General features: G+C 42.4%; 1 protein-coding gene across 2 annotated transcripts in view; it reads left to right on the forward strand.

Annotated features, from left to right (window-relative positions):
- The first annotated feature begins 475 nt into the window (after positions 1-475).
- Positions 476-12,526, forward strand: part of rbm28 (RNA binding motif protein 28) — a 40,416-nt gene continuing 28,365 nt past the window's right edge. For both annotated transcript variants that reach the window (XM_072562812.1, XM_072562813.1), the window contains exon 1: positions 476-642. In XM_072562812.1, coding sequence (XP_072418913.1) covers positions 486-642 — 157 coding nt within the window. In that variant the 5' untranslated portion in view covers positions 476-485. The remainder of the gene's footprint in view (positions 643-12,526) is intronic.

Here is a 12,526-nt window from a genome sequence, read left to right on the forward strand (position 1 = left end):
AAGACTAGGTGAATCATATTCAAAAGAGCTTTTCCAACTGACAACTTTTCTTTGAGCTATATTTGTACCTTGATACTAGTGGAGAGGAAAGCATGTGTTCTTTTTTACTGATACGCTTGAGTTTTCTGTAACCAGAAGGAATTGATTTAATACTGCCATTGCTACATTTCTTTAATTACCTGTCAGAGGTAGCCAACAGATAATAGCCTTTCCAGTGACACCTATATCCAAAATCACAGATTATTGAAACGTTAAAAACCAATGAAAGGAAGTTACATGATATGCCAATATAAGTGTAAATAATATAAATTTATTAGTAATAATTAATGCAAAATCGTCTGTCAAAGAATGATCACAAAAACTTATTTCTAAGATCTACTGGGTACACACAGTATATGTAGTTCCCCAGACGTTTGTCTCCAGCCGGACTGTTTACGGTAGCTACTCTGCTCCAATCGGAGCGGATAAACTGTAACACATTAAAGATGGCCGATACCGTGGGAGAAGCGCTGCCGATGGTCAGCGGTCGTTTGACGACTGTGTTTGTACGAAATCTGCCCAAGACTGCGGTTGGTGAGCAACTGGAGAAGATTTACAGCGAGCTGGGCCCGATCAAACACTGCTTTGTGGTGAATGAGAAAGGTGAGGGGAGAGGGAGGAGGGAGGAGGGGGAACACGTGGTGAAGGAACAGCAAGCCGGTACAGGACTCACGAGTCCTGGTGATTTAGCTGAAATCTTCATAATTTCCAGAGTCAATGGAGAGGTGAACTCGGGCTTTGCCAATCGTATGGAAAAGATTTATAGAAACATAAAATGGCCACAATACAGAAGAAGACCATGAGGTTGATGGTGTTTGTGCCAATTCTAAACAAGGAAAAGCTGGGCTAGCTCCATTTCCCTTCGCCCTGCAACTGTTTTCAGGTGAAAGTGAGGGCTGTAGATGCTGGACATCAAAGTCGAAAAGTGTGGCGCTGGAAAAGCACAGCAGAGCCCTGATGAAGAGCATATGCCCTAAACGTCGACTCTCCTGAACCTCGGATGCTGCCTGACTTGCTGTGCTTTCCCAGCGCGACACTTCCCGACTTTTCAAGTGCTGATCTAATTCCTTTATGAAAACCACAATTAAATTTGTCTCAGCCACACATCTGAAGAGTCCATTCAGGTTCTGATAAGTCAGCAGTTGTTCCTCATAATGTCCTGAACTGCTATCGAGGTGAAAACAATAACTGCAGATGCTGGAAACCAGATTCTGGATTAGTGGTGCTGGAAGAGCACAGCAGTTCAGGCAGCATCCAACGAGCAGCGAAATAGACGTTTCGGGCAAAAGCCCTTCATCAGGAATAAAGGCAGTGAGCCTGAAGCATGGAGAGATAAGCGAGAGGAGGGTGGGGGTGGGGAGAAAGTAGCATAGAGTACAATGGGTGATTGGGGGAGGAGATGAAGGTGATAGGTCAGGGAGGGGACGGTGGAGTGGATAGGTGGAAAAGGAGCTAGGCAGGTAGGATAAGTCAAGGGGACAGTGCTGAACTGGAAGTTTGAAACTAGGATGAGGTGGGGGAAGGGGAAATGAGGAAGCTGTTGAAGTCCACATTGATGCCCTGGGGTTGAAGTGTTCCGAGGCGGAAGATGAGGTGTTCTTCCTCCAGGCGTCTGGTGGTGAGGGAGCAGCGGTGAAGGAGGCCCAGGACCTCCATGTCCTCGGCAGCGTGGGAGGGGGAGTTGAAATGTTGGGCCACGGGGCGGTTTGGTTGATTGGTGCGGGTGTCTCGGAGATGTTCCCTAAACCGCTCTGCTAGGAGGCGCCCAGTCTCCCCAATGTAGAGGAGACCACATCGGGAGCAACGGATACAATAAATGATATTAGTGGATGTGTGAGTAAAACTTTGGATGTGGAAGGCTCCTTTAGGGCCTTGGATAGAGGTGAGGGAGGAGGTGTGGGCACAGGTTTTACAGTTCCTGCGGTGGCAGGGGAAAGTGCCAGAATGGGAGGGTGTGTCATAGGGGGTTGTGGACCTGACCAGGTAGTCACGGAGGGAACGTTCTTTGCGGAAGGCGGAAAGGGGTGGGGAGAGAAATATATCCCTGGTGGTGGGGTCTTTTTGGAGGTGGCGGAAATGTCGGCGGATGATTTGGTTTATGCGAAGGTTTGTAGGGAGGAAGAACGCCTCATCTTCCGCCTTGGAACACTTCAACCCCAGGGCATCAATGTGGACTTCAACAGCTTCCTCATTTCCCCTTCCCCCACCTCATCCTAGTTTCAAACTTCCAGTTCAGCCCTGTCCCCTTGACTTGTCCGGACTTGTCCGACCTGCCTAGCTCCTTTTCCACCTATCCACTCCACCGTCCCCTCCCTGACCTATCACCTTCATCTCCTCCCCCAATCACCCATTGTACTCTATGCTACTCTCTCTCCACGCTTCAGGCTCACTGCCTTTATTCCTGATGAAGGGCTTTTGCCCGAAACGTCGATTTCGCTGCTCCTTGGATGCTGCCTGAACTGCTGTGCTCTTCCAGTACCACTAATCCTGAACTGCTATCTCCCATTCCACAAATGGGAATAGTTTATCTGTTTTTTTCTGTAACCTGTTTATATACCTCATTATTTTGAACAGCTCTTCGACTTTGGTTGTGTCAGCTTTGCAGAAGAGCATTTGTGTTCTTCTGAAAAGTGGTTTACAATGTGATCATGGACAGATAATCTGTTTTGTGTCTGAAGATCATTGAGGAGTGGATACTGGCCAGGACAGTTGAGTTAACACTTATGCTCTTCAAATTGTCAAAAGTCGCATGACACTGAGTTATAGTCCAACAGGTTTATTTGAAATCACAAGCTTTCATAGCACTGCCCTTTTGACACCAAATCAAAGCGCAACGCTCCTAAAGCTTGTGATTTCAAATAAACCTGTTGGACTATAAACTGGTGTTGTGTGTCTTTTGACCCTTCCACCCCAGTCCAGCACTGGCAGCTCCACATCATGGCTTCAAAAATGCACAGTGGGATCTTTTGGATCCACCTGAACAGTTAGATAAGGCCTTGGTTTAACTCATCTGAAAGACTGCCTCAGTGCTCCCTCAGTATTGTAGCAGAATGTCATGTTTAATATTTTTTTGCTCGTGACCTCCATCAAATCTCAACCTTTTCTCCTGTGAGGAGAACAACCTCCGCTTTTCAATCTATCTGTGTAACTGCATTCTCTCATCTCTGGAATTGCTCTTGTAAATCTTTTCCATACCCTCTCTAAAACCTTCATATTCCTTCCAAAGGTGAAATGCCCATATTTGACAAAATACGCCAATTGAGATTGAACATGTATTTTGTAAAGGCTTATCATCATGTTCTTGATTTTGTAATGTACGCCTCAACTTACAAAGCCCAGGATCCCATGTGTCTTTTAAACTACCTTTTCAACAGCTCTTTTCAATTTGTGAGCATTTACTTCTCTGTTCTTGAACCTTCTTTAGAATTGTACCTTTTATTTCAAATCACCTTGCCTCAATCTTCATACAAATATATAATTGGATGCTTTTCTACAATAAAATTCTATAGTATTTCTGTCACATCTCACAACTTGTCTCTGTCCTTTTGAAAGTTTTAAGTATATTCCTTCACAGCCCATAATGTTTTTGAGTTTTGGTTATCTACAGAGTTTGACATTATGGCCTTTACACCCAAATTTAGATGATTGCTATCTATCAAGAAAAGGTTTGTCCTCCTATCAGTGCCTGAGAAGCACCAGTGTTTACCTTCCTCCAGTCTGAAAACCACAGTTCACCGCTACTGTTACCTATCACTAACTTTGTATTTCTGCTGTCACTGAATTTTTATTACAGGCTTCAACTTTGCTGGCAAGTCTAATATATGACACTTTATGGATTACTTCTTGAAGTGCATATACACCACATCAATCACATGAACCTTATCAACACTCTGTTATATCATGAAAAATAAAATCAAGTTGGGTAAACTCAATTTTAAAAATCCAGATTATCATTTCTAAAAGTTTTCCCACCACTTAAATTAAGATGACTAGTCTATAAAATCTTGGATTTATCCATAAAAGCTTGTTCAAAATAAGGTGTAATGTCTGTAATTTTCCAGTGTTCTAGCACACACAATTTTAGTAGCATCTTCCTTCATGGGAATTTAGTAATTCAACCATGCCCTTTGTCTTTATGTATAACCTGCTGGTCCCTCATCATCCCACATCTCTTGCTACCCTTTTAAATTTACAAAAGGTTTTGCATTCTTTAATATTACTTCCCAGTATCTTGTATTCTCTCTTTGCCTCCTTTTGTCCTTCTCTAAGCTTTCTTCTTTCAGTCTGGTTCTACTTTGTATTATTAATCTGGTATTTGTCACTTGTTGTATTAAACTGGTATCAGTCGTTTCCTATTCATAGAGATGAACAAGGAGCAGAGCTAAGCTAGTTGTAACCCGAAAACCCACATTTCCCACCTACCTCTGATAATGTTTCACCGCCGAACAAAACTATATCCATCTCTGCTTTAAAAATATTCAAAGATGCTGCATCCACTGTCTTTTCCAGAACAGAGGTCCAAAACTTACTGCCCTTTGTGAAAAATTGCCTCATTTCTGATCTAAACACTTTTTAAAAAAAAAACAAGAGCCCCTAATTCTACATTTTCCCAATAGAGGAAACATTCTTTCCGGATCCAACCAGTCAAGCCATCTCTGGATCTTATGTTTTAATCAGGTTGTCATGTTCTCTTCCAGACTCCAATAGATACATATATCCTGTACAAACTTTCCTCACAAGGCAATCTACACATTTCTGTTAAACTTTTTTTAAACTGCTCTTAATGTATTTACATCCTTAATTAAGGTAACCAATAATATTCACAATACTCATTGGTGTCACCTGTGCCATTTTATAACTGAAGTGTAATCTCCCTATTTTTATATCCAATTTTCCATTGCAATAAATAATTCTATTAGCTTTCCTAATTATCCACTGTAACTGGTTTTGTAATTCATGTACTTGATGAAGTGGATCACTCTGCATTTTAGAGCTCTGTGATTTCTCACCATTTAAATAATATGCTTTTTAATTCCTATGAAAGGGAAAATTTAATTTCTTTGTTATTTGTTCATATCACTGGTGAGATTGCAGTTCTTACACATCCCTGTTTCCCAGGTGAAGGTAGTGGTGAGCCGCCTTCTTGAACTGTTGCAATACTTGCATTGATGTAAGAAAGAGAATTCTAGGATTTTGGTCGAGTGACAGTGAAGGATTAGTGATATTGTTCCAAGTCAGGATATCATGAAGGAGAGCTTGCAGGTGCTGGTGTTCTCGATTATCTATGTCTCCTGCGAGGAAGCGAACAGGATTGGAAAAGAGAGAAAGGGCAGCAAGTTCTGGCAAGCCAAAGGACAAGCCTCAGTTAACCTTGTGGACAGAGACCATTGTATTGCTCCCCAGTATTTTCCCCTCCACCCGTAACAATTTTTTTTTGTCATGTATGGGAGGGGTAGTTTCACAACATAGTTAGGTTTTTAAGAGTTGTATGACAATCGTTTTTAGTTGTTTATCAGAAGTTTCAATTTTTCTTTGCAATAAGTGGTAATCCTAGTTAAGTATAGAAATCTGCATTTTCTGTTCGCCTGGGTTTAAAAAGACAGATAAATTGAAAATCTTTTACATACAGTACTTTGATAAAATCTTTTTAAGTTTTGTGATGAGTCCAGAAACGGCAGAGCTTGATTTTCAGCACAGTTTGTCATCATTGTCATCCTGTTCCCCCTTCAGTCGAAGCAAAAGGCTCAGAGATAGAGTAGTTTTACCTTCCTTTATACTAGTCCCTGGAGGGAAAGAGAAAATGATCACCCATGTGTTCAGGGACATGGATTCCCGGTCTTCTCTTGAACAATGTTTATTTTTTAATGAAATGGTGTCCAGTAGTCATTTTACAGGGAAGAGCACCCAGATATGGCAACATACATTTAATTGGGTGATTGTTATAATCAGTGAGTGTCAATACTAGAGATTAAGCCTTCTGCTCTTATACAATGAATGTTCTTAACCTTGTTAATTAGCTTCACATAATTGGTACTTTTCCCCATGATAATTGATCTTACATACTGAATGTGTCCAATATTGTTTAATGGCTATACATAATGATTGCTTTTCCACCTCGTTAACCTATTACTCTTGCCTCCAGCACCCCATTGTTAACTGTAAGTTCTTATTGGATCTGACTCATGCTCAGCTGAACATCTTGTTTCACAAACCTCAAAATTTAACTCTTTCCCAACCTGCTCATTTCCTATACACATTCTCAAGTACCCCAATGACATGTGGCGCGCTCTTGTGTCTTTTAGATGCTGGATGGGCACTGAGAAGTTGGAAGTGAATTTCTCACCACATTATTGCTAGCATATTATCTGCTGTTGTAGTATGAATATAACTGGTCCATTTCTGATTAATGATAACTTCTTATTAATGTTGATAGTGTGAGTGGGTGATGGTAATGTTGTTGAATGTCAAAGGCTGATGGTTAGATTCTCTTGTTGGCAATGGCCATTGCCTGGCGCTTACGTGGCACATTTGTTACATGCCACTTATCGGCTCAAGCTTGGATGTTGTCCAAGATATGCTGCATATGGACCGAGACAATTTCGGTTTGTGAGGAGTTGCATGTAGTGCTGAACATTCTGCTATCTCTCTGTCTCTGTCTCTCTCTCTCTCTCATTGAGTGTATTTAAGACAGCTGGGTTATGGGGACAAGGCAGGACAATGGCGATGAAAAACATATCGCCCACGATCAAATGGCAGAGCAGACACGATAAACGAATGGCCTATTTCTGCTCCTATGGTCTTTTATCACTTTATTGATTATGTAAAATGGACTGAAAGGGTGGTAATTGACCAGATTGAATTTATCCTGCCTTTTGGGCATAGCGACATTTCTGGGCATTGTTCCACATTGTTGGGTAAATGTCAGTGTGGTCGCTGTACCAGAAAAGCTTTGACAGGGCACAGCTCGTTGTGGAGCATGTCTTCAGTACTTTTGCTAAAATGTTGTCAGTTCTTATTGTCTTTGCAGTAATCAGTAGCTTCAGTCTGACATATGTCCTGCTGGGAGCCTGAGGAGTAGGCTGACATGGCTTATCTACTTGGCACATCTAGGTGAAGGTGGATGTGAATACTTTAGCCTGGTCTTTTGCACTAATATGATCAACTCCCCCATCGTTGAGAATGGGGATATTTGTGGAGTCTTCACAGCATTTATTTTTCATTCGCCACTGGATGAGGCAGTCTGTAGGTTTAGATCTGATCCATTAGTTATGGGACCATTTAGCCCTGTCAGTTGTGTGCTGTTTCTAGTGTTTAGTGTCCAAGTAGTCCTGTTTTAGGTTATCATCTCAGTTTTTTTTGTTAGGTAAAATGCTGCTCCTCACATAATCTCCTGCAGTCTTCCAGTTCTGTGCGCAGACCTCGACGGCCCATGTAGCTATAAGAAGATTTGAAGGAACATTGATTATGCTTCAATTGCCATGTCTTTGCCAACTCACTTCACTTATCCATATCTTTTTGCCACCTGCCTATGTCCTCTTTACAACTTAATTTTCTATCTATCTTTGTGTCATCAGCAAATTTGGCAAACCATTCTTTCTGTCCTTTCATCCATGTCATTTATATAAATTGTAAACCGTTCAGATGCTAATGCTGCAAATAGTACTCACTACATCTTGCCAACCTGAAAAGAACCATTTATGCCTACTCTCTACTTTCTGTTAGCCAGCCAGTCGTCTTTCTATGACAACATGCTACCTCCTGCAAAATTAGCTCCTGTTTTCCATAGTAACTGTTGACGTGGCACTTCATCAAATGCGTCCTAGAATTCTTAGGTACAGTAGATCCACTGGTTCCCCTTTATCCACAACTCATGTTACTTCTTCAATGAATTCCAGTAGATCGGTTAAACATTTCCATTTCACAAAATCATGGTGACTCTACCTGAATACATTGAACTTACTTAAATGCTAGACTTTTATTTCTTTCATAATATTTGCTCATATCTTCCTTTTGGCAAATGTTAAATGAACTGGCATGTAGTTTCCTGTTTTCTCACTCCCTCCGTTTTTGACTAACGGAATTACATTTGCTATCTTCTAATCTATTGGGACCTTCTCTGAATTGAAGGAGTTTTGGAAATTTAAACCCAACACATCAACTATTTCACCTGCCATATTTTTAAGACCCTAGGATAAGGTTCACTGGGACATGAGACTTGTCAATTTGCAGCTCTAACAATTTACTCAATGCCACTTCTCCAGTAATTGTAATTTACTTGAATTCCTCCCTCACATTTCCTGATTTATAACTACTTCTCAAATGTTACATGTAGTGAAGACTGCCATTTCTTTATTTTCCATTACCAATTATACAAATTTTCTTTTTAAAGGACCAATGCTCACTTGGTTATTTCTTTCTTTTTAGAGTCATAGAGATGTACAGCATGGAAACAGACTCTTCAGTCAAACTCGTCCATGCCGACCAGATATTCCAGCCAATCTAGTCCCACCTGTCAGCACCTGGACCACATCCCTCCAAGCCCTTCCTATTCATATACCCATCTAGATGCCTTTTAAATGTTGCAATTGAACCAGCCTCCACCACTTCCTGTGGCAGCTAATTCCATACATGTACCACCCTCTGTGTGAAAATTTTGCCCCATAGGTCTCTTTTATGTCTTTCCCCTCTCACCCTAAATCTATGCCCTCTTGTTCTGGAATCCCCACCTCAGGAAAAGACTTTGTCTATTTATCCTATCCATGCACCTCATGGTTTTATAAACCTCTGTAGTCACCCCTCAGCCTCCAACGCTCCAGGAAAAACAGCCCCAGCCTGTTCAGCCTCTCCCTATAGCTCAAATCCTCCGATTCTGGCAACATCCTTGTAAATCTTTTCTGAACCCTTTCAAGTTTCAGTCAAGATTAGAGTAGTGCAGGAAAAGCAGAGCAGGTCAGGCAGCAACCGAGGAGCAGGAAAATAGACTTTTCAGGCAAAGGCCCTTCATCAGGAATGAGGCTGGGAGCCTCAGATGTGGAGAGACATATGGGATGAAGGTGGGGCTGGGGGTAGATAGCTGAGAGTGCAGTAGATGGATGGAGGTGGGTAAAGGTGAAAGGTTCGAGAGGAGGATGGAGCAGATAGGTGGGAAGGAAGATTGACAGGTGGGACAGGTCATGAGATCGGTGCTGAGCTGGAAGGTTGGAACCTCGGGTAAGGGGGATGGAGGGGAAATGAGGAAACTGGTGAAGTCCACATTGATGCCATGGGGCTGAAGGGTTCTAAGGTGGAAGAAGAGGCCCCAATGTAGAGGAGACCGCATTGGGAGCAACGGATACAGTAAATGACGTGTGAAAGTACAGGTGAAGCTTTGATAGATGTGGAAGACTCCTTTGGGGACCTTGGATGGTGAGGGGTGAGGTGTGCGCGCAATTTCTGAAATTCCTACGGTGGCAGGGGAAAGTGCCAGGAGGGGAGGGTGGGTTGTTAGGGAGCATGAACCTGACCAGGTAGTTCCGGAGGGAACTGTCTTTATGGAAAGCTGATAGGCGTGGGGAGGGAAATATATCTCCGGTGGTGGGGTTCATTTGTAGGTAGCGGAACTGTTGGCTGATGATGCGATGTATACAGAGGTTGGTAAGGTGGAAGGTGAGGACCAGAGGGATTCTGTCCTTGTTGTGGGTGGACAGGTAGTGTTTGAAAGGAGGTGCAGGGCGTGGATGAGATGCATTGGAGGGCATCTTCAACCACGTGGAACAGGAAATTGCAGTCTTTAAAGCAGGAGGCATCTGGTGTGTTCTTTGGTGGAACTGGTCCTCCTGGGAGCAGATACAGCAGCGGTGGAGCAATTGGGAATAGGGGACAGCATTTTTGCCTGAGGCAGGGTGGGAGGAGGTGTAATCCAGGTAGCTGTGGGAGTTGGTGGGTTAGTAGAAAATGTCAGTGTTTAGTCGGTCACCATTGATGGAAATGGAGAGGTCCAGGAAGGGGAGAGAGGTGTCAGAGATGGTTCAAGTGAATTTCAGGTCAGGGTGGAATGTGTTGGTGAGGTTAATGAACTGTTCAACCTCCTCGTGGGAGCAAGAGGTTGTGCCGATGCAGTCGTCAATGTAGCGGAGCAAAAGGTGGGGAGTGGTGCCGGTGTAACTCCAGAAGATAGAATGTTCTATATAGCCGACAAAGAGACAGGCATAGCTGGGCTGATGTGGATGCCCATGGCTACCCCTTTCGTCTGGAGGAAGTGGGAGGATTCAAAAGAGAAATTGTTGAGGGAGCGGAACAGTTCAGCCAAACCTTTCAAGTATCACAACATCTTTCCGAAAGGAAGGAGACCAAAATTACATACAATATTCCAAAACTGGCCTAACCAATGTCCTGAATAGCTGCAACGTGACCTCCCAACTCCTGTGCTCAATGCACTCACCAATAAAGGAAAGCATACCAAACGCTGCCTTCAGTATCCTATCTATCTATCTGTGACTTCACTTTCAAGGAGCTAAAGGAGTTATGAGCCTGCACTCTAAGGTCTCTTTGTTCAGCAAAACTCTGTAGGGCCTTACCATTAAGTGTATAAGTCCTGCTAAGATTTGCTGTCCCAAAATGGAGCAACTCACATTTATCTAAATTAAATTCCATCTGCCACTTCTCAACCCATTGGCCCATCTGATCAAGATCCCGTTGTAATCTGAGGCAACCTCTTAGCTGTCGACTACACTCCAATTTTGGTGTCATTTGCAAACTTACTAACTGTACCTCTTATGCTCGCATCCAAATCATTTATGTAAATGACAAAAAGTAGTGGACCCAGCACCACTCCACTGGTCACAGGCCTCCAGTCTGAAAAACAACCCTCCACCACCACCCTCTGTCTTCTACCTTTGAGCCAGTTCTGTATCCAAATGGCTAGTTCTCCCTGTATTCCATGAGATCTAACCTTGCTAACCAGTTTCCCATGGGGAACCTTGTCGAATGCCTTACTGAAGTCCATATAGATCAGGTCCACTGCTCTGCCCTCATCAATCCTCTTTGTTACTTCTTAAAAAAACTCAATCAAGTTTGTGAGGCATGATTTCCCATGCATAAAGCCATATTGATTATTCCTAATCAGTCCTTGCCTTTCCAAATATATGTACATCCTGTCCCTCAGGATTCCCTCCAGCAACTTGCCCACCAACAACGTTAGGCTCACTGATCTATAGTTCCCTGGCTTGTCCTTACTATCCACCTTAAACAGTGGCACCATGTTAGCCAACCTCCAGGCTTTCTTTTTAAAATATTTGTAGAAATTCTTACCTTGTGTTTTTTTTGTATTTCAGGCAAGTTTCTTTCTGTATTCTAATTTTTCCTTCCTTATTAATTTTTTTTTAGTAAATGTTTTGCTGGTTTTTATATTATGTCAATCTCCTGATCCATGGGTGGTGGGTCTGCTGCTTGGAATGCATCTATTCTGAAATATCCAGTTAAACATCTGCTACAGCATCTCTCTTGATCTATCCTTTAATCTGATTTTTTCCCATTTAATTTTAGCCAGTTCTGCTTTAATGCCCTCCTATTTAAGTTTTAAAACATTTGCTGTCCCTAAACACAAAGTAAATGAAAAGACTTCAAGCATTTAATGCAGATATGTTTGTCGTCAATCAAATTGATTGGCAGCATTTCCCACATGCTGCAAATGTGATACCTCGTCTTTTCCCTGGGGTTGGGTTAATTACTTAATTATTTTATTCAAATATATTTATTTATGTATTTGTATATTTTGTCAAACTTGCCACAAGTTGCAATACGAATTTGAACCTTGGGAATAGAATAGAGCGTAGTCACTTAGCAGATTATCATCAAGTAACTAGCTTCTTATGTAGCAGACTAATGAGCAATTCTTGGAGACTGAAGAAGCAAAAACAAAAGAGCACCTAACTCCCTCAGTTACACATCGCCCAACGTAAGTGAAACATTACGTAGAAGTTACAGCAAGGAGAAATTGGCCACCTTGTTGTTGTACCACACAGACGTGTACCTGTATTAGTTTCCCTTTTGACCAGCTTGTTCTTAATTTTCAATGCAAAGGGTAATGCACTTGACCTATAACAAACCCTCTTCGTGCTACTGCTGAAAGATTAGATTAGATTAGATTAGATTCCCTTCAGCGTGGAAACAGGCCCTCCAGCCAGAAGGATGGTAAGGACAAGCCAGGGAACTATCAAGCTGTGAGCCCGACGTCGGTGGTGTGCAAGTTGTTGGAGGGAATCCTGAGGGATAGGATGTACGTGTATTTGGAAAGGCAAGGACTGATTAGGGATAGTCAACATGGCTTTGTGCGTGGGAAATCATGTCTCAACCTTGATTGGGTTTTTTGAAGAAGTAACAAAGAGGGTTGATGAGGGCAGAGCAGTAGGTGTGATCTGTGTGGACTTCAGTAATGCATTCGGCAAGGTTCCTCATGGGAGACTGATTGATTAGCAAGGCTAGATCTCATGGAATACAGGGAGAACTA

The sequence above is a fragment of the Chiloscyllium punctatum genome, chromosome 44, assembly GCF_047496795.1.
Source record: "Chiloscyllium punctatum isolate Juve2018m chromosome 44, sChiPun1.3, whole genome shotgun sequence".
NCBI classification, from domain to species: Eukaryota; Metazoa; Chordata; class Chondrichthyes; order Orectolobiformes; family Hemiscylliidae; genus Chiloscyllium; species Chiloscyllium punctatum.